This window comes from Lepisma saccharinum, chromosome 26 (genome assembly GCF_977018435.1).
Source record: "Lepisma saccharinum chromosome 26, izLepSacc3.1, whole genome shotgun sequence".
NCBI classification, from domain to species: domain Eukaryota; kingdom Metazoa; phylum Arthropoda; class Insecta; order Zygentoma; family Lepismatidae; genus Lepisma; species Lepisma saccharinum.
The window spans coordinates 60,417,796-60,437,338 of NC_139254.1; the positions used below are offsets into that span (position 1 = coordinate 60,417,796).

At 40.2% G+C, this 19,543-nt stretch overlaps 2 protein-coding genes across 2 annotated transcripts in view; one reads left to right on the forward strand and one right to left on the reverse strand.

The window, feature by feature from the left end:
* The window catches only part of RpS8 (ribosomal protein S8), a 32,855-nt gene extending 17,366 nt beyond the window's left edge, over positions 1 to 15,489 (reverse strand). Inside the window, exons 1-2 of the mRNA XM_083112683.1 lie at positions 15,371 to 15,489; positions 11,898 to 12,004 (exon numbers count right to left, since the gene is read on the reverse strand). Coding sequence (XP_082968809.1) covers positions 11,898 to 12,004; positions 15,371 to 15,374 — 111 coding nt within the window. The 5' untranslated portion in view covers positions 15,375 to 15,489. The remainder of the gene's footprint in view (positions 1 to 11,897; positions 12,005 to 15,370) is intronic.
* LOC145979761 (large ribosomal subunit protein uL10-like) overlaps positions 1 to 19,543 on the forward strand; it is a 98,406-nt gene that overhangs the window by 41,349 nt on the left and 37,514 nt on the right. The window lies entirely within an intron of this gene.

The window sequence follows — 19,543 nt, forward strand, 5'->3', positions numbered from 1 at the left end:
CTGGGTCCTGTTGAACGAGGGCGAAAGCTACACACAGGGACAAGTTGAGAATAGGGCCCGCCCACGCTATGTAACCGGCTAAGGCCTGTAGCACACGTTTAAGTTTCACCAAGGAACGAGGCACCGATTTCACAATATGCAGGTATCTAGCCGGAGCACTAATGTAATTTGTGTCCAGATTCACTTCCAGTCCTAGGTACGTTAAGGCTCGCACCGGGGATAGGACACTTTTGGCGGTGTTTACTCGTACGCTTGATACACAAATTTCTTGGACAATGCGACGCAAATCCTGTGGGGGACCAGAGATGAGAATGTCATCATAATACACCCAAACATGTGTCGTTTCGGTTTGCCAGCGAACAAAGAAGTCGGAGGCGAGCCGTTGCATGTGAAACGGACTCCAAGTCCAGCCCATAGGTAACTTTCGAAACCTGAACCAATGACCGGCACAACGTACACCAAAGTATTGGGCTAACACGGGCGCCACATCAACATGATAAAAGCCGTCTACGAGGTCGAGTTTCACCAAGTAATCATCATGATGAAGATGCTTCTGAAGGCCATAAATTGTTGGTAGATGGAACGGCAATTTCGGATAGAAAGCTGTCCATTCGCTGCAGTCGTAGATCAAGCGTGGGGTGCTCGAACCCTGTTTAGGCACTGCATGCAAGGCAAAGGCGTTGCGAACCGAGTCGCATTCTTCGAGAATGCCCGCCGCAACCATACACCTGATCGCCGGGAGAAACGCTGGGTGCGTTCGTCTTGCGCGCAAAGGGCAGTCCCGGGGCGGAGTGTGCACTAGTGGCGGAGCGCCAAAAGAACCTGGGGCCATGAATGTCCATGTAGGAAGGTCTGCGGGCTTCAGGCGAAGTCTGTGGATCACGGGTGGAGCTAGGCTAGCGTCGTCGTCCTCGGGATCACGTTCCGCAGGTTGGCCAGGTTGATGGTCCGGTTGGTCTTCCTCATCTTCATCGTTGCCGTCCTCGTCTCCCGCGTCATGAATGTGTTGGGATAGCATCTCAATCAACGGTCTCCAGAAATCCCAATCTTCGATCTCGCGTACATCTTCTTCCACCAGCACTTCGTCGTACTGTAGTTGATTCATTAGGCGATCAAAGACGAGGCGAGGATCCGGATCTGGCGGCTGACGAGGGGATGGCGGCCGCTCGACGGGGAGAAGACGAGGGGCGATGGGACGTAGCGGCAGGATACGTCGCATTCGTTTCGGCTTTGGCTGCACGAAAGGGGCCCCGTGCCCCTCGACGTCCTCTGGGCGCCGGAGGCTGACGGTAGACTGGAGGCGGCTCCTGGATGGTGATTCCCGGAATGGCACACGCCGTGTCGTTATAAGCTGCCACCTTCCATCCTCTGGAAACGGCGATGACCAGGATTCGCAAACGGCGAGTGAAGAGCTGGAGGTCTTCCGGGGTGAAGTGCTCCGTGTACTTGGCTTCAAGCAGCAGATGAGCGATCTCCCAGTAGTCTCTAGTCGGCATAGCCGGGTCGGTGTGTCGACTGCGGAGGAACGCCACTGCTGCGTCCACATCAAAATCAGGAGCAGGGTCCACATGAGGTGCAACTCGTGCCTGGGGAGCCGTGTCGACCTTCCGACGAAGTTCTTGGACTTCTGCTTGGAGAGGACGTAGCGCATCCTGTAGCATCTGTCGAAATTCTTCCATCTTACACGTGGGGTTCTGGTCCGCCACTGAAGTCCGGGGGGTAATGTTCCACAGGGTGTCAAGCGTCACTTGGCGGGCCGTAATTGGGGTGCGAAAGGCTGATCTCGGCGTGCAATCGCATGCAATGGAGACGAAAACAGGCAATTGAAGAGCTCGGGGGACGTCCGCCACTGGTTCAAGAGTGTCGGAAGAGGCGTCAGACTCCGGGGAAACAGGTACGGTATCTCCCGAATGCGAAGATCCCGCGGACATGCTCTGAGAACGAGAGAGAATCAATCAAGCGCATCGCGCACCCACCTGATCCATCCAGATGAGCCACGCGATGGGCCATCTGCTTTATTAAATTCTGAGTATACAAAGGTACATATGAAATTACAATGTCGAAATACAAAATCTGCCAGAGGCAGTAAATGAGGTACATGACAAACATATCTATTCAAACAATAAAATACTGCTATATTGTCTACATGCAAATCTACCGGTTGGGGGGAAGCATACAAAATTGCCCCCAAGGCGGCGAGAAATTCATAATAAAACGCTTTTTCTTCTGGCAAGTGAAGCATTTGAAACAAAATCTGTCCATCATCCCATGCTGCAGCGATTGAAGAAGTGGTGGCATCTGAGTAGAGTGCACTAAACACTAAATCTCGTTGAAAAACTGGCTGTGGCGTATTCTTAGCCCGCCGAAGCCGTGCGAGGGCCCAGTCCCATAGGGCTGGGTCCTGTTGAACGAGGGCGAAAGCTACACACAGGGACAAGTTGAGAATAGGGCCCGCCCACGCTATGTAACCGGCTAAGGCCTGTAGCACACGTTTAAGTTTCACCAAGGAACGAGGCACCGATTTCACAATATGCAGGTATCTAGCCGGAGCACTAATGTAATTTGTGTCCAGATTCACTTCCAGTCCTAGGTACGTTAAGGCTCGCACCGGGGATAGGACACTTTTGGCGGTGTTTACTCGTACGCTTGATACACAAATTTCTTGGACAATGCGACGCAAATCCTGTGGGGGACCAGAGATGAGAATGTCATCATAATACACCCAAACATGTGTCGTTTCGGTTTGCCAGCGAACAAAGAAGTCGGAGGCGAGCCGTTGCATGTGAAACGGACTCCAAGTCCAGCCCATAGGTAACTTTCGAAACCTGAACCAATGACCGGCACAACGTACACCAAAGTATTGGGCTAACACGGGCGCCACATCAACATGATAAAAGCCGTCTACGAGGTCGAGTTTCACCAAGTAATCATCATGATGAAGATGCTTCTGAAGGCCATAAATTGTTGGTAGATGGAACGGCAATTTCGGATAGAAAGCTGTCCATTCGCTGCAGTCGTAGATCAAGCGTGGGGTGCTCGAACCCTGTTTAGGCACTGCATGCAAGGCAAAGGCGTTGCGAACCGAGTCGCATTCTTCGAGAATGCCCGCCGCAACCATACACCTGATCGCCGGGAGAAACGCTGGGTGCGTTCGTCTTGCGCGCAAAGGGCAGTCCCGGGGCGGAGTGTGCACTAGTGGCGGAGCGCCAAAAGAACCTGGGGCCATGAATGTCCATGTAGGAAGGTCTGCGGGCTTCAGGCGAAGTCTGTGGATCACGGGTGGAGCTAGGCTAGCGTCGTCGTCCTCGGGATCACGTTCCGCAGGTTGGCCAGGTTGATGGTCCGGTTGGTCTTCCTCATCTTCATCGTTGCCGTCCTCGTCTCCCGCGTCATGAATGTGTTGGGATAGCATCTCAATCAACGGTCTCCAGAAATCCCAATCTTCGATCTCGCGTACATCTTCTTCCACCAGCACTTCGTCGTACTGTAGTTGATTCATTAGGCGATCAAAGACGAGGCGAGGATCCGGATCTGGCGGCTGACGAGGGGATGGCGGCCGCTCGACGGGGAGAAGACGAGGGGCGATGGGACGTAGCGGCAGGATACGTCGCATTCGTTTCGGCTTTGGCTGCACGAAAGGGGCCCCGTGCCCCTCGACGTCCTCTGGGCGCCGGAGGCTGACGGTAGACTGGAGGCGGCTCCTGGATGGTGATTCCCGGAATGGCACACGCCGTGTCGTTATAAGCTGCCACCTTCCATCCTCTGGAAACGGCGATGACCAGGATTCGCAAACGGCGAGTGAAGAGCTGGAGGTCTTCCGGGGTGAAGTGCTCCGTGTACTTGGCTTCAAGCAGCAGATGAGCGATCTCCCAGTAGTCTCTAGTCGGCATAGCCGGGTCGGTGTGTCGACTGCGGAGGAACGCCACTGCTGCGTCCACATCAAAATCAGGAGCAGGGTCCACATGAGGTGCAACTCGTGCCTGGGGAGCCGTGTCGACCTTCCGACGAAGTTCTTGGACTTCTGCTTGGAGAGGACGTAGCGCATCCTGTAGCATCTGTCGAAATTCTTCCATCTTACACGTGGGGTTCTGGTCCGCCACTGAAGTCCGGGGGGTAATGTTCCACAGGGTGTCAAGCGTCACTTGGCGGGCCGTAATTGGGGTGCGAAAGGCTGATCTCGGCGTGCAATCGCATGCAATGGAGACGAAAACAGGCAATTGAAGAGCTCGGGGGACGTCCGCCACTGGTTCAAGAGTGTCGGAAGAGGCGTCAGACTCCGGGGAAACAGGTACGGTATCTCCCGAATGCGAAGATCCCGCGGACATGCTCTGAGAACGAGAGAGAATCAATCAAGCGCATCGCGCACCCACCTGATCCTTCCAGAATCCCAAGCTCAATGCCAAACCATGACCATTGCATGACCATTTTAGAAAAAATTCATTTTTAGTACATACCTTTGTACATGTTTCTAGATATCAAAACCAATGTTCAAAAAAAATTATTGTCTTCAGTTCTCCTGGGGCAGCCATTTTTCCAACATGGCGCCTGGCTTTTTTTTGCTCATGTAGCAGTATACAGAAACCTTAATATCTCAAAAACCATTAAAGCTAGAGACCTGAAACAAAATTCATTTTGTAGCTAATAAAGTATACTTCCTATGATATTCAGGTATGTTTTTTTCTTGAAATTGCATCGTAAGTACGAAAATTATGGTGCAAAATGGGGTAACAATAGTTAAAAAATTGCATTTTTTAAGCTCGATTTTTTTTAATGAAGGGATTTAGTGTAAGGCTTGATTTTGTTTTCATGTGTAGACCTACCTGCAGGGTGTCTGTAAATAAAATATCAGTGCTTAGAAATGCACCCCTTTGTTACAGCATGGGCTCAAACATGGCCGTTCATTGAATTTTGACAGTTTTCGGGGTTAAATATCTCAGATGGGTCCCCTTTAAAAATTCTGAAATTTGGCACATAGGAAGCCCTTCATGAACCTAACTCGCAGTAAAATTCTCAACTTTTAGATTCAACTCGTTTTTGTCAATATGAGGTAAAGTATGTCACCTAATTCTTATGTTGCAAAGTAAGGTTAAACTACATCCCATACTTAAAATAATGAAGTCTTTTCTTTTTTAAATTTGGGTTAAATAAAGGCTCAGAAAATAAAGTAACATAAGGTTTTAATACTTGACTTACAAGAAATTGAAATTACAAGGTATGACAATTGAAAATCTGCGAAATTTCATTGTGAAAGGTTTCAGGGTAGCTACGATTTATTGATTATGAAATTCCCTGACTTTTCCAGGTTTTCCAGACCAGAAATAAAATTTTTCCAGACATGTTTGTCGTCATGATATTTGCTTTTGAACCTCATGTTTTTCAATAAAATATGCAGGCACGTTAATTATTATGATTATGAATATACACAGTTATTAGCTGAAAATTTACCAAGTGATTAATATAATGCTATTCAATGAAAAAACAAATAACTATTGTACTCCCCCGTTTTCACTAAGTCATTACAATTAAGGTGGTGTAAAAAAAATCAATAAAAAAATGTGGCATATATCAAAGCTTTACAATGTAACCTGTAGACAACCTCAATTAGCCTATTTCAATACAAATGAGAAACAACAGAAAATTAGGTCATGTACCTTTAGAAAATATGCAATACGTTTAATTATTATATTTTTTAATTTATTGAAAATAGTACATATTACGGAAATTCAGAACTTCAATGGGGCTGGTGACCAACCATACACCTAAAAAAAATATATACGCGGGCCATACTTTGGAATCAAATATCTTCATTATTTGAGTTTTCCACATGCTGGAACCAATTTTATATTACGGAAAACATCGAAATCTGTCTTTTAAAAGGTAAAAGTTCCGAATGTTTTATGGCTTTTTTTTCAAATTTTCCTAGCAGGAAGACTAATTACACTGTGCGACAATGAAAATTGCCGCAGAACAAAAACATGTGATTCCTATGGAGTTCAGTGCCCTGATGACGATAGTGAAAACTGTTTTTCGCTATCACCTAAACTTTTCTCTGGAAACGCAATTTTATCAGCGCACGACTGCATTTTATTGTTGTCGGGGCACTTATCAGCACAGCCTGTTACTAGGGCTCGACAGTGCATAGGGGAGGGGGTGGAGAGAGAAGGGATAGAAAGCCACTTGGTTGAGGTATAGTAAGGTATATTTGCATCAGTCAGTTGCTAGTGGGATCACACAGTGTCTGTTCCTGCAGTGTGTGTCATTCAAAACTCCTAACGTGAATAATAGTATTTGTGCATGTTCATGTGTTTCTTGGGTTCAGCGATGGCTAGGAAGTGTGTTAATTTACCAAATCTTTTCTGTTATGTGTGTGGTGAGTTTACGACGAAGTCTCAAAGACATCCCATTTCCCCGCTCGTCAAAAAAGGCTTACGAGTAGTATTTTGAATCAAAGGTATATGAGGGTAAGTGTTGGGCACCACAGAACTGTTGCTCTTGCTATTTAAGAGGCTGGTTGCATGGAACCCACCCACCTATGCCATTTGCCATACCACAGTTGTGGAGGGAACCTAGAGACCACATAACAGATTGCTACTTTTGTTTAATGAAACTAACTGGAATCTCAAGTCAATAAAAACACACAGTTTCATATCCAAATTTGGAATCTGCAGTGCGCCCAGTTCCGCATTCCGATTCTCTCCCAGTTCCAAAATTACCAAGGGAATGGCCACTGGAAGATGAAATGGACGATGGTAGTGACCAACCAATAGATCACGAAGATCTTGATTACACGCCATCTATATCACAGCCCCAACCACAGCCATTGTCACAGGCAGAATTGACATGAACCCGTTGTTGACAAGGACAGTGTGCTGTTACCACCGCTCCATGTGAAATTGGGCTTCATGAGGAATTTTGTGAAAGCAATGAACAAAGATGGCAGGGGCTTTCTACTATCCAAATTTCCTGCGATTAGTACTGCAAAAATTAAAGGTATTTTCATTGGTCCTCAGATTCGTGACTTGATGAATGACGTAACCTTTGAAGAGTTGCTGACAGATACTGAGAAGGCAGCTTGGCTTTCCTTCAAAAATGTATGCACCAATTTCTTGGGTAACGTCAGGTCTGACAATTACAGGGAACTGACGGAACACATGCTGGACTGTTACAAGGCTATGGGGTGCAACACGTCTTTCAAAATAGATTTCCTGCATTTTCATTAGGATTTCTTCCCGCCTAATCTCGGAGATGTGTGTGACGAACATGGTGAGTGATTTCACCAAGATATCGCTGCCATGGAAAGACGATATAAGGGAAGATGGTCACCAAACCTTTTGGCAGATTACTGCAGGACACTCCTACAAGAAGTTTCACCATCCACACACAAACGGAAAGTTTTCAGGACATGTTTCTAACTTATAAATACATTTCATGTTTTTTGCAGCTTTCTCGTACCTTTTTTATATTTTGTAATACAAACAATTAATTTTGTTCCATGATCTGTATTTTATCCAGCTACAGGTTCCTCCTGTACTGTAATGGAGTCGATTCCAATTGTCGCGAAAGTTCCTACTTTGTTTCTCCTGAATTACAATATATTGCTTACTATATGAAATATAGGCTAAGTGGTACATGTAGCATATCTTTTCCAGAAAAATTGGTATGTGATGGAATATTTCTGAGTTCATTTTCGTAATCAGCGTATTTGATTTAGTAAAGAACACCTTCTTTCATCTTGCAGCAAGACACAAAGTTCAAATTTGTTGCACTGTGTTATCATAGAATTTTGGCAATCATTGTGAAACGAAATTTGAACCTTTCTTAAAATAATGAGCACTATTTGGATTCGAAAAAGTTATGTTGAAAAAAAAACCTTCAAAATGACCTTACTCAATCATACATGCTTCCCATGGACAAGGTATTCTCCAGTTGACAAGTGACAGTAAGTATCAGAACCTTAGTGAAGTGCATTCAGGGACTTCATTTTAATTCTAAGACAACCAAACCTGACATTATTAACCTAACCACAAAAGCATATATTCACAAAATCTTAAGTAATTGCTAAAACTCTGCAGTATGTGTTAACAGACATAAATCGAAATCGAACCATGTAAAAGTTGCATTTGTAGCATGATGAAATCATAAAACAAAAGGAACTTGGGCTCATTTTCACCACTTTTCAGCATAATTTCATTCTACATGCAAACAATACATAAAATTACTATCGGCATCAAACCAACATTCCTAACCTAACAACGATGTGTGACCAGCGTACGTTTAATTCCTCTATTTCGCACCAGTTTTTAAAAAATAAATTTGTTCTACATGCACAAAACACGTGCATATTCGAATAATGACGTCACTGATACTGCATAAAATCACTAACTTCTCGGGTGTAACACATCTCTGCAATGTAAAAACTACGACAACGAGCAAATGAACTAGTTGATCAGGTTGCTTCTGAATAGGTCGCAAACGAAGGACTCAAATTCATAGAACGGGTTCATGGGGGGAACGAAGTAGTGAGTCCCTTTGTTTTTACTCAGCGTCCGCACCCATCCAGTGTGACGTCAATCACAGCTAGTTACGTGAAATTCTGCTCTTCAAGCTTTATTGCAGATCCAAAACCAATGAACTGTCCGAACACCAACCTGCTCTGCTTCACGGTATCAAAAGAGAACGGGTTCCGAACGGGTGTGTTCTTGAAGAAAGGAAATTTTCTCACCACACACAAAGCTAAAGCAACATTTTTTCTGCAAGAAATTCTGACAATGGCTGGTGCGTAGGTTTCGTCTCAAGTAGCTTGTTCTCTAAGGAAAAATCTCACGCCTCTCCAAATTCCGGTCTTGAACAGGTTCACAAGAACAAGTCGCAAAATGAACAGATCCAAAAACCTAGATCTGAGTGTGAATAAATATAGAATTGAAATGCAAAGGAACCATAATTGTGTACGTAACAGACTAGAAGTCATAATGACGAGAGGAAAAAGTTTCTGAACTGAATCTTTTGGGGGGACTGGAATCACAAGAACCGAATTCGGAAGTGGAAATGAACCGTTCGTTCATTTTGTAACTGGTTCTCCTGCAACTCCAAAATGCACGTAAATTCCAGAAAATATGCAAAATTCCCTGACTATTCCCTGACCAACAAAATTCCCTGACTTTTCCCTGTTTTCCAGTCGCGTAGCAACCCTGGGTTTGATTTATTTGGTACCCATGACCAGTTGGTATTGTCAGCTCCAAAACTGTTCTTCCCCCATATTTTTATCAATGTAGCTGTACATACAGCTTAAGATAGGCAGTGGCATGTCCAGGAATTTCGAAAGGGAGGGGGGGTACATATACTTTTTTAGTATACAGCCCTGCTTTTGCCACATTATCCTGCCTTTGACGTAATTGTTTATGGAATACTAGGCCAAAGGTATTGGGTTATGACCTCCACAAACCCTCCCTTGGGCACTCCACCGAAAGTAGGCTATTTATTTTGGAGTGTCAAAGCTGGTATAATATATTATCTTTTGTTTCCTTTATTTTCCACCTTTTTTTTTCCAAGAAAAGACATTCGTTGAAATAGATGAGTCATGCACACCAGAAGATTCAGAGACATGTTTTGATAGGATGTGAGGCAAGCCTGGAATTGATCTGTGCATGTACAATCTCTGCTGTCATTCTTCCTTTGCCTAATGTGTCGAGAGTAGTGACTTGTCAATGTTCGTTATCTGTGACAGGAAATGGAGTGTTCTGTAATATTTTTAACTGGAGAGGACTATCATAAATACCCTTTTGGTAAGGTTCCCAAAGACCTAACTAATCTTAAAGTCAGTGAAAATAACACTTCTTAGGTTAAGACTACAGGTGTATGGCTTAGAGACAATATGCAAATACCATTAAATATAGCTTTTTATATGGTAAAGTATGTTGTGATCTTCAGAAGTACCACTTAAAGAAAAGGTTAAGTAAGGTAAGGTAAAAAAGTGTCAAGAAAGCCTTTTACCAGTTAAATCAAAATTCCTGATATGTTGGAGTAAAAGTTTCATATGTGAAGAAAGTAACTCACTTAAATGCCAGAATTGAAATCATGTCTTTGTGCAAAGCCAAGGAAAACTAAAAGGAAATGCATGAAGTCTGTTATTTTATTTATGCATCTCCTGTTACAAAACTGAGGAGGCTGATTGCAGATAAACAATAAAGTGATCTTGCTTGAAAAACTATTCGCATCCTACAAGGAGTGCAAATGATACTGGAAAGTTGCTTTTCACTAAGTATTAAAACTGAAGAAAAGGAAAGCAAGTGTGACAATCCTTTGCGTGGCCAGTACAATCATATAATTGAAATTATAAGAAGAAAAATGTAAATGAGCAAAAAACTAATGTTGAAAAGGCCCGAATCATTAGTTTGATTGCTAGTCAAAGAACAAAGAATCCTGCCTGATTTAACAAAGAGAATGAATAGGAAACTGGAGCTGACAATACCAACTGGTCGTGGGTACCTGATAAATCAAACCTTTCGCAATGAAATTTCGCAGATTTTCAATTGTCATACCTTGTAATTTCAATTTCTGATAAGTCAAGTATTAAAACCTTATGTTACTTTATTTTCTGAGCCTTTATTTAACAAAAATTTAAAAAAGAAAAAGAAAAGACTTCATTATTTTAAGTATGGGATGTAGTTTAACCTTACTATGCAACGTAAGAATTAGGTAACATACGTTACCTCATATTGACAAAAACGAGTTGAATCTAAAAGTTGAGAATTTTACTGCGAGTTAGGTTCATGAAGGGCTTCCTATCTGCCAAATTTCAGAATTTTTAAAGGGGATCCATCCGAGATATTTAACCCCGAAAACTGTCAAAATTCAATTAACGGCCATGTTTGTGCCCATGCTGTAACAAAGGGGTGCATTTCTAAGCACTGATACTTTACTAACAGACACCCTGCAGGTAGGTCTACACATGAAAAAAAAATCAAGCCTTAGAATAAACACATTCATTAAAAAATCTGGCTTAAAAATGCAATTTTTTAACTATTGTTACCCCATTTTGCACCATAATTTTCGTACTTACAATGCAATTTCAAGCAAAACATACCTGAATATCATAGGAAGTATACTTCATTAGCTACAAAATGAATTTTGTTTCAGGTCTCTAGCTTTAATGGTTTTTGAGATATTAAGGTTTCTGTATACTGCTACATGAGCAAAAAAAAAGCCAGGCGCCATGTTGGAAAAATGGCTGCCCCAGGAGAACTAAAGACAATATTTTTGTTTGAAAATTGGTTTTGATATCTAGAAACATGTACAAAGTTATGTACTAAAAATGAAATTTTTCTAAAAAAAAATGGTTGATTTGACATGGAATTGACCCTCATATCAACAAATATGGTTCTCATACTTGTATACAGAGAATCATTGCGAGAATAGAAAAGCTTATTTTACAACTTCTACATGTTAATGAACAATTTCTACACGTCACCCCAACATGTTAACCTCAGATAAATCATTGTGACTAATAATTTCGTGAGTAAAAGCAGTAGCACAGAAATTACAGAAGGGTCTGGTATTGTATATTCTTGCCAAACTTTGTAAACATTTAAATAATGTGTAAAATCCTTAAAGTAGATAGATAATCTGTACAGTAGAAATATGTACATGATGAATAACAGAATTGCAGAGAGCCAGTAAAACGGATCAATGATAAGATTGTCCGGATAATGCACACATTCGGGTATTGCAGATATTTCGGATAACCTGAATATCAAAATATATGATACCCAGATATGGCCATTCATAATTACCTCTTTCAACAATTGCTCTATTATATGACAGGGTTAGGTCAAATTTAAAACTAATAGCCCTCTACTTTAGCTACAATATAATGCATTAAATAAAAATACAAAACGTACTTTAGTGTTAGCAGCTGGTCTTCCAAGTTCAAATTTCCTCTTCTTTCGAATTTGCTTTCTCCTTCCTCCTGTTGCTCTGCGTTTATGCCAACTATCCCGGGAAATACCTATTATAACAGAAAGGGAGATTAGTATTCAAGACATTCTATGCACATGGTGGTTCAAATTCAATTTCTCAGTTTTCCTTTACCTATTGCCAGAAACATAACACACATTTCATTATTCATGCAAGTACCTAAGTTGCTGCATTGTTGTTCACGGTCATTTTACATATTTGTTAGGGTAGAAGGGTTAGGTTACATGCTGCTAGAAGTAGATGGGTTAGGTTACATGCTGCTAGAAATTAAGTTATTTTGTGCAAGTGTGTGTGTGCGTGCAATTCCATAGAACAATATATTGCTTAAGGTGAGGAGTTACAGTTACACCATGTGTGCATTTATTCCAATATCGTCACAATGGGCACTGCTATTAAAAAATCTGGGCATAATCAAAAGTATGAATTTCTCCCCATGTTGCAAGTGGAAGATTTTTTCTGCAAGGGTTTTTTCTATGTCGATTATTAAGCTAGACATAATACTTGAAAAATATGATGAGTGATTTTCAGAATCCCATGTATTCCTTGTGGAGAAAAAAAAACCTCAACTTCAAAATTCAGGTAGCAGGTAATCAAATGGAAGTTTTCACTTTTCCTCCACTCAAAAGCTTCATCAAACTGCCCTCTTTCCGTTGATATATTTTTCGATGGCATCTGAAGTTTGATATTCCCAAGAGAACAAATCAAATAATACTCCCAAAAGTGCAATGCATTTCTCCTTGCCTTCTACGTCCATACTGGCACTGTTGCCAAACCTAATGTGCATAACATAGCTAATTTCACAATGAGTTAAAATGGATTTTCAAGGACCTAGATATACAAAGGCTGGATAAAGTGCTCCTAGGGTAATTTTAATTATATGTGTTAAAGGGGTGGAGACACTGCTTTTACCCTTAACTTTTAAAGTAATGACAATTTATTCTGAGTTTTCCGGGAACACCAACATCTCAATAATCCACTGTACGTAATCGAAAATAAAGGAGTCCTGTATATAACAATATTATGTCGCCTCCATGCCACTATAAAGAAGTAGCTGGGAAGGTAAGAGGGGGGTGGGGCAAAACAGCCAATAGCACAATATCACATCACGTGCAAAACATATACTCATAGCAAAAGTTGGTCTATGTGGGCCAGAGCCAGTGATGGCATCATAGTGGGGCATAAGGATGAGCAAACCAGTTCACAGCCAGAGTGCACGAGTGTGTCAGATCTGGCCCCAAAAGAGTTAAGTTGGCAACACTGTCTCGGAGGTAAGTATGTGGCGAAAACTGTTCCACATGTTCTTACAAAACTGTGGAAGTGCTCCAGGATATAACAAATTGGATGAACACCGATCACATGGTTGCTGATGCATTCATGAATACTTTTCACCTTTGCAACTGTGTAGCAGGAGAAATGCATTAACAATAACTTTGGTAAAACTATCAAAGCCGGGAATTGTCTAACTCCTTTATTCTGTAATTGTTGACATTCGTACTTACTTATTCTGCATTGCAAAATATTGTTTAACAAGGGATTTCACTTTTTTTAACGAAATTAGTATTTATTGAATAAATATCGAGAAATTATTATTCGGTTTTCTCGCTTCCTGAACACGCAAAATGGCAGGCAAATCTTGACTAGCGGTGTGTTTCAAATGGCAAAGCAGTGTTTCAACTTTCTTAACAGAACAATTCCCGCATAGCCCCAAAAACCATTCGGGATAGTATGACCATCAACGAATAGGCCCAAAAAAAACCTTTCCTCCATAGCCCCAAAAACCATTCTGGATCGTATAACCATCCACGAATAGCCCAACGCACAATCACGGTAAGGTTAGGTTAGGTTGCTTTAGGTTGGCCAATATAGTGGAAAAAACTGTGTGTTTGGAAACACTTACTGGGGATTACGTCATCAGAAACTCACATCATCCAGTTCAAGTACATGGATGGAAATGCAAGCAACAGCTTTCGTGCATCGGCCGGACAATATTATAGAAAAATACATGATTAAGCAGCCAAATACATTGAAAAATGCGAGATAACACTTCTACGACCTTCCGAAAGTACACAAACTCAATTCCGTAAGTACTTTCTCCTGTAAATTTGAGGAAATCCATTTCCCGACTATGACATTTTTACCCTTGTTAAACAATCTTTTGCAATGCAGAATAACTAAGTATGAATGTCAACAATTACAGAATAAAAGAGTTACAGACAATTCCCGGCTTTGATAGTTTTACCAAAGTTATTGTTAATGCATTTCATAACAACAACTGTGGTAAAACTATCAAAGCCGGGAATTGTCTGTAACTCTTTTATTCTGTAATTGTTGACATTCGTACTTACTTATTCTGCATTGCAAAAGATTGTTTAACAAGGGATTTAGCTTTTTTTAACGAAATTAGTATTTATTGTCGAAATATCGAGCAATTATTATTCAGTTTTCTCGCTTCCTGAACATGCAAAATGGCAGGCAAATCTTGACTAGCGTTGTGTTTCAAACGGCAAAGCAGTGTTTGAACTTTCTTAACAGAACAAATTCCCACATAGCTCCAAAAACCATTCACGCATAGCCACAAAAACCATTCACGCATAGCCCCAAAAACCATTTCGGATAGTATGAACATCCACAAATAGCCCCAAAAACCATTCTGGATCGTATAACCATCAACGAGTAGCCCAACGCAGGTTAGGTTGATTTAGGTTGGCCAATATAGCGGGAAAACTGTGTGTTTGGAAACACTTACTGGGGATTACGTCATCAGATGCTCGCAACATCCAGTTCAAGTACATGGATGGAAATGCAAGCAACAGCTTTCGTGCATCGGCCGGACAATGTTATAGAAAAATACATGATTAAGCGGCCAAATACATTAAAAAATGCGAGATAACACTTCTACGACCTTCCGAAATTACACAAACTCAATTCCGTAAGCACTTTCTCGTGTAAATTTTAAGAAATCCATTTCCCGGCTATGACATTTTTACCCTGATGTTATATATCCGTTTCTAAATTTTGCATTTCTGTACCTGTGCTCAACAGTAGGATAGTAAAAAAAAATAAACTAACGAAATGTGAAACTAATGAAATTATAATTTTTGACTATTACTCTACAAATACTATGTATAAATGAGAAAAAGCTTTACTTTTTAAAATAATGAACGGGTTTATAACTACAACCAAAAATAAAGTACCACAACATTTCATAGGGCATGGTAATAACGTTAGTCATAGAAATTCTTCAGCCAACATGGTCATCGCCATATACACCACATGCTTGTGATGGGACAGTTAATATAATAATAGATTATCCTCTAACATATTTACGTAATATCAATGTAATCTGTACATTTTACACCTAGGATGGTTACAGATATAAAGTGACATTATGATTTACCCATATCGGATGTGTTCCTTCCAACAGAAATTCACCTATCGAACATACATTTGTAGACGCAAGGAAAAGACCAGTGTTACCAGAACAACGGAGCATCAGCCAGAACTTGTGGTATGAAGTGATCTCCCTTATCGCACATCGCTAGGACAACGTTTCGTTCTCTGACGTCTTCTGGAAAAACTTTTATTGCTTGGCTAATTGCTTAAGTTGTTCGGTTCAGTGGCGCAGGAACGTTTTCATTTGGGAAGGTGCAAAATTCAGTCTCCCATATATAAACACACATATTACTGCACCTAGAAATACATTTCGGGGAGGTCAAACCAAGTGTTGCAATAATAATTATATATAATTAAATTAAAATAATAATTAAATATGTAAATTAATTACTGTTGTATTGTTGTTATTACATGAATAGGTAAAAGATAGTAAACGAATATAGATGTAACAGCACATATTCATTATCTAGCTTACGCGTAGTTAAGATCGCTAAGATTTGTTTAAAAACAACTGACCTGGCAAAGAATTTAATGTCAAATAGAAAAAGAATTGAATATTTATTGAATAACAAACAAGGAGTTAGATCCAATTAACGAAAAGTAAAGTTCCTGATTCAAATTTTATGGATATTATCATTAGTTGTGTGCATAAATATTTGGAACACTTCAAAGCCGTATGAGCCAAATTCCATGCCTGCCAATAAGTTCAGCGGAAATAACCATCGATATAACAAATGCTAATCAATTATATTTTGATTATTTACTTTTACTACCTAGTAAGTCTTTCGAAGGGTGCGGGTCCGAACCCCCTGGAATCCCCAAAATACGTCCTTGATACCTATAATGTGAAGCCATGGGAAATATTCTATTTTAGAACAGCACACACGAATGTCCTGTTATTTAAAGCAAAATTTGCATTTTTTTTTTCGTGTTTCTTAGAATTTGTTTTTCTTAAAAAACAGATTTTAAAACCAGATAACAATTCTGAAACATATAAAGCTCTGGACCTCGTTCTGGCCTTATTTGGATTTAACGGAAATGTGGAGTTCGAAATGTGAAAATTGCAAACAAAGATACATCTATTCATTTTAATGCAGGTTGAGATTAAAGGGGGAAGAGGATCTTGAGCCACCCCAACCAGGAATAATCATCTCCCATCCACTGGATATAGAAACCACATTATTGAATATACAGTATCATACTTATAGAGTTCCACTTCAGTTCAGTTCATTCTAATTTTGAAGTCCCATGGCTACGCATATAAATATCTTTAAACAATTTATGGCACATGAGTACCACATCCAATGTCTTTTAAAAGCCATGTAGTCTATTTGGTATTTTCTTAAACATCTATAGGGCGTTGTATTAAAGAAGAACTGGGTTGAGATGGTTCCCGATAAATTCGTAAGAAGTCTAACTTTAAAATATTTGTGAAACATTTGACAAAACATTTATTTGTTACATAATTAGCTGTACGTACCTAATGACTAGAGCCCGGAAGTTTGGCAAAATGCCTCTTTTTATCTACTGCATATATTGATAAAATTTTTCCGGATATACGTTTCTCATGTTGTTTCGAATGTTTTAGAAGCCTTTTCATTTTGCCTATTTTGCCTATTTGGGACCCCACTACCTATTTTTAATTATATTGCCTTTTTTTGCCTTTTTCAATTAAATTTGACCATTTTTTAAAAAAAATGTGTATATAAATTATTTTTCTCCCAAAAAACGTTGTTGGCATTTATTTTTCTTTCGTTTATTATTTGAATAATTTTCGCCTTATTTAAGTAATATTAAACTCATGCATGTTTCAACATTGCTGAAGGAGAAAAGTGTGAGAAAAAATGTATTTCATGCTCAGTTAGGATATTGCCTGTCGGTTAACATTTCCTTGGTTACAGGTTGATTTCGAACACAAAAAAGATATTTCTGAAATCTCCCTCTCGAACCCGAAAATTTAAGGAAGTTGAATCTGAGCTTAGTTTACCTCCGCAACCAGTCTTGACCAGATGGGGAACCTGGATATCAGCAGCTATATATTATGCTAACAACCTTGAAAAAATCAGTGAGGTGATAGATGCTCTTCCAGAAAATGAAGCGGCTTCAATTCGTGAAGTGAAAAAACTCCTGTGCTATTCAAGTTTATTTTTGCACATTATGGTGCATTCCCAGAGACAATTACAATTACAGAACTTAAAAAAACACCTTGTAACATCCATGAAAATGTACGAGGAATCTATGCAGCAGATGATGGAAGTGCCAGGAGAAAAGGGGTCAGCTGTTGCGGAGAAGTGCAAGCGGGTAGTGAGTGCAAATGAGGACTTGAAACAATTGAAAACAATTTGTGATATTCTAAAAGGTGAAAATGCTGTTACCGAAATGCGTCCAGCTACATTAGCTTGTTTTATGTATGCTCCAATAACTTCTGCCGAAGTAGAAATATCATTTTCTATTATGAAAAACATTCTCTCTGACAGACTACTATCAATGAATGTTGAGTAATTAAAAGAAACACGTTGTAGTTATGTGCAATCAAGACGGAGAAAATTGAAATGCTCTTCCCAATGTAGATTTTAACATGTTGCCAGAAATTATAGATAAAAGTAAGCGACTTCCAAATGTGCCTTTTTTCGGTTTATTTTACCTTTTTTTAATTTTAAGTGCCCATTTTCCACATTATAAATGCCTTTTTGCCTGCCTATTTTAACGAAAATAAATGCCTGAACTTCCGGGCTCTTCTAATGACACTCTTCAAGCACTGAAAGTACTATCATTACATATACAAAACCGAAATCCTTCAGATGTCAGAGGAAGCAAGGAAAGGGATACGCTCAAAAGTTGTTTTTTTCAATCTTTGGTGGGCAATATGAATAGCCGCCCCAGGTTTCTTTCCGTATGTATAGTGGTATTAAATGCAGATACATGCGTTTGTTTTAGGGTGACATGTCAATTTCTCATATATGTGAAAAGGTAAACTTTAATGTAAGCAAAAGCATGTGCGCTTCACAGTTAAAGATTTTCGCATCTACAAAGAAAATCCAAAACAGATTCCCACCTCGCCGGCCTCCGTGGCGGAGGGGTTAGAATAGTGATCTATGAAGCCAGAGGTCCCAGGTTGGGCATGACTGTTCATCAATTTCATCATATCATCACCCATCTTCATCTTCGCGATTAGCCAAAAGTGGCAGAAATGCGAAGTAAAATAAGTCAAATAAATCAATGAAACATTCCCATCTCACTCAAAGACCTTGTGAATCCAATCCAAAATCTACCAATAGAACCTGCAGTGAGTTTCATTTATCTCGTGCATTCATCTGACTAATGTAATTTTCTCAAAGGTTGACTTTAGGGTTTAACTTAAAATGGCGTTGTGTTTGTGTTGCATTCGATACCAAAATTAGATTTTAAGCAATTAATGTCCAATTATAAGTATACCAAATCATAGGGAAAAATAATCCTCCCCCTCCACTGATAATATTGCAAATTGCACCCTGTTTAAATGTCTAGGAAAAATTTCATTTCATCTAGGAATGATATCGCGATGCGATGAGTCGAGAATTTTCACAGCCTCATCTCGTCTCCTGTGTGGCGAGGTCCTTCTCGTTCTTGTTTGTGCTTATTTTTCTTTCGGTTTCCACTCTGAAGTTATTAAAATTTATTCTAGATTCACTTCATGCTGAGATAGGCTAATCGGAACTCTATTATCAAAATCTCTTAATATATAGGTTTAAGTATAGTTTTCCTATCACCCTCTTACAAAGTTATGAAAAATATGGGTGAGGTACAGGAGGGAGTACATTGTACCCCCCAAGTAGGTCTGTAGTGTCTCGTCTGGTTCGTGTAAGTATTTCGCTTTAGAAAATTTCATTTTAAATATTCAAAAGAAAATGGAGTCAGTCATATACTCTTCTGATGAAGACTTGTATCTTATCTTCGAATCCACGAAACCACTTCTTAAAAAAAGTGTACCCCCCCCCCCTTTCGCAAAGGATCATTCGTCTGCAGCGTGATTTTCTAAGAGCAAATCTGATTCCATCGTTCCACACACATTTTAAACAATTTTCATCTCCAGAGGTTTCCAAGAACATAGGTCAATGAACTAACTAGTAGCAACCACAATGTAGTAGAATAAGTTTACAATGGTTTCAATTTCTGTGGTAAGGAAGATAATGTTTAT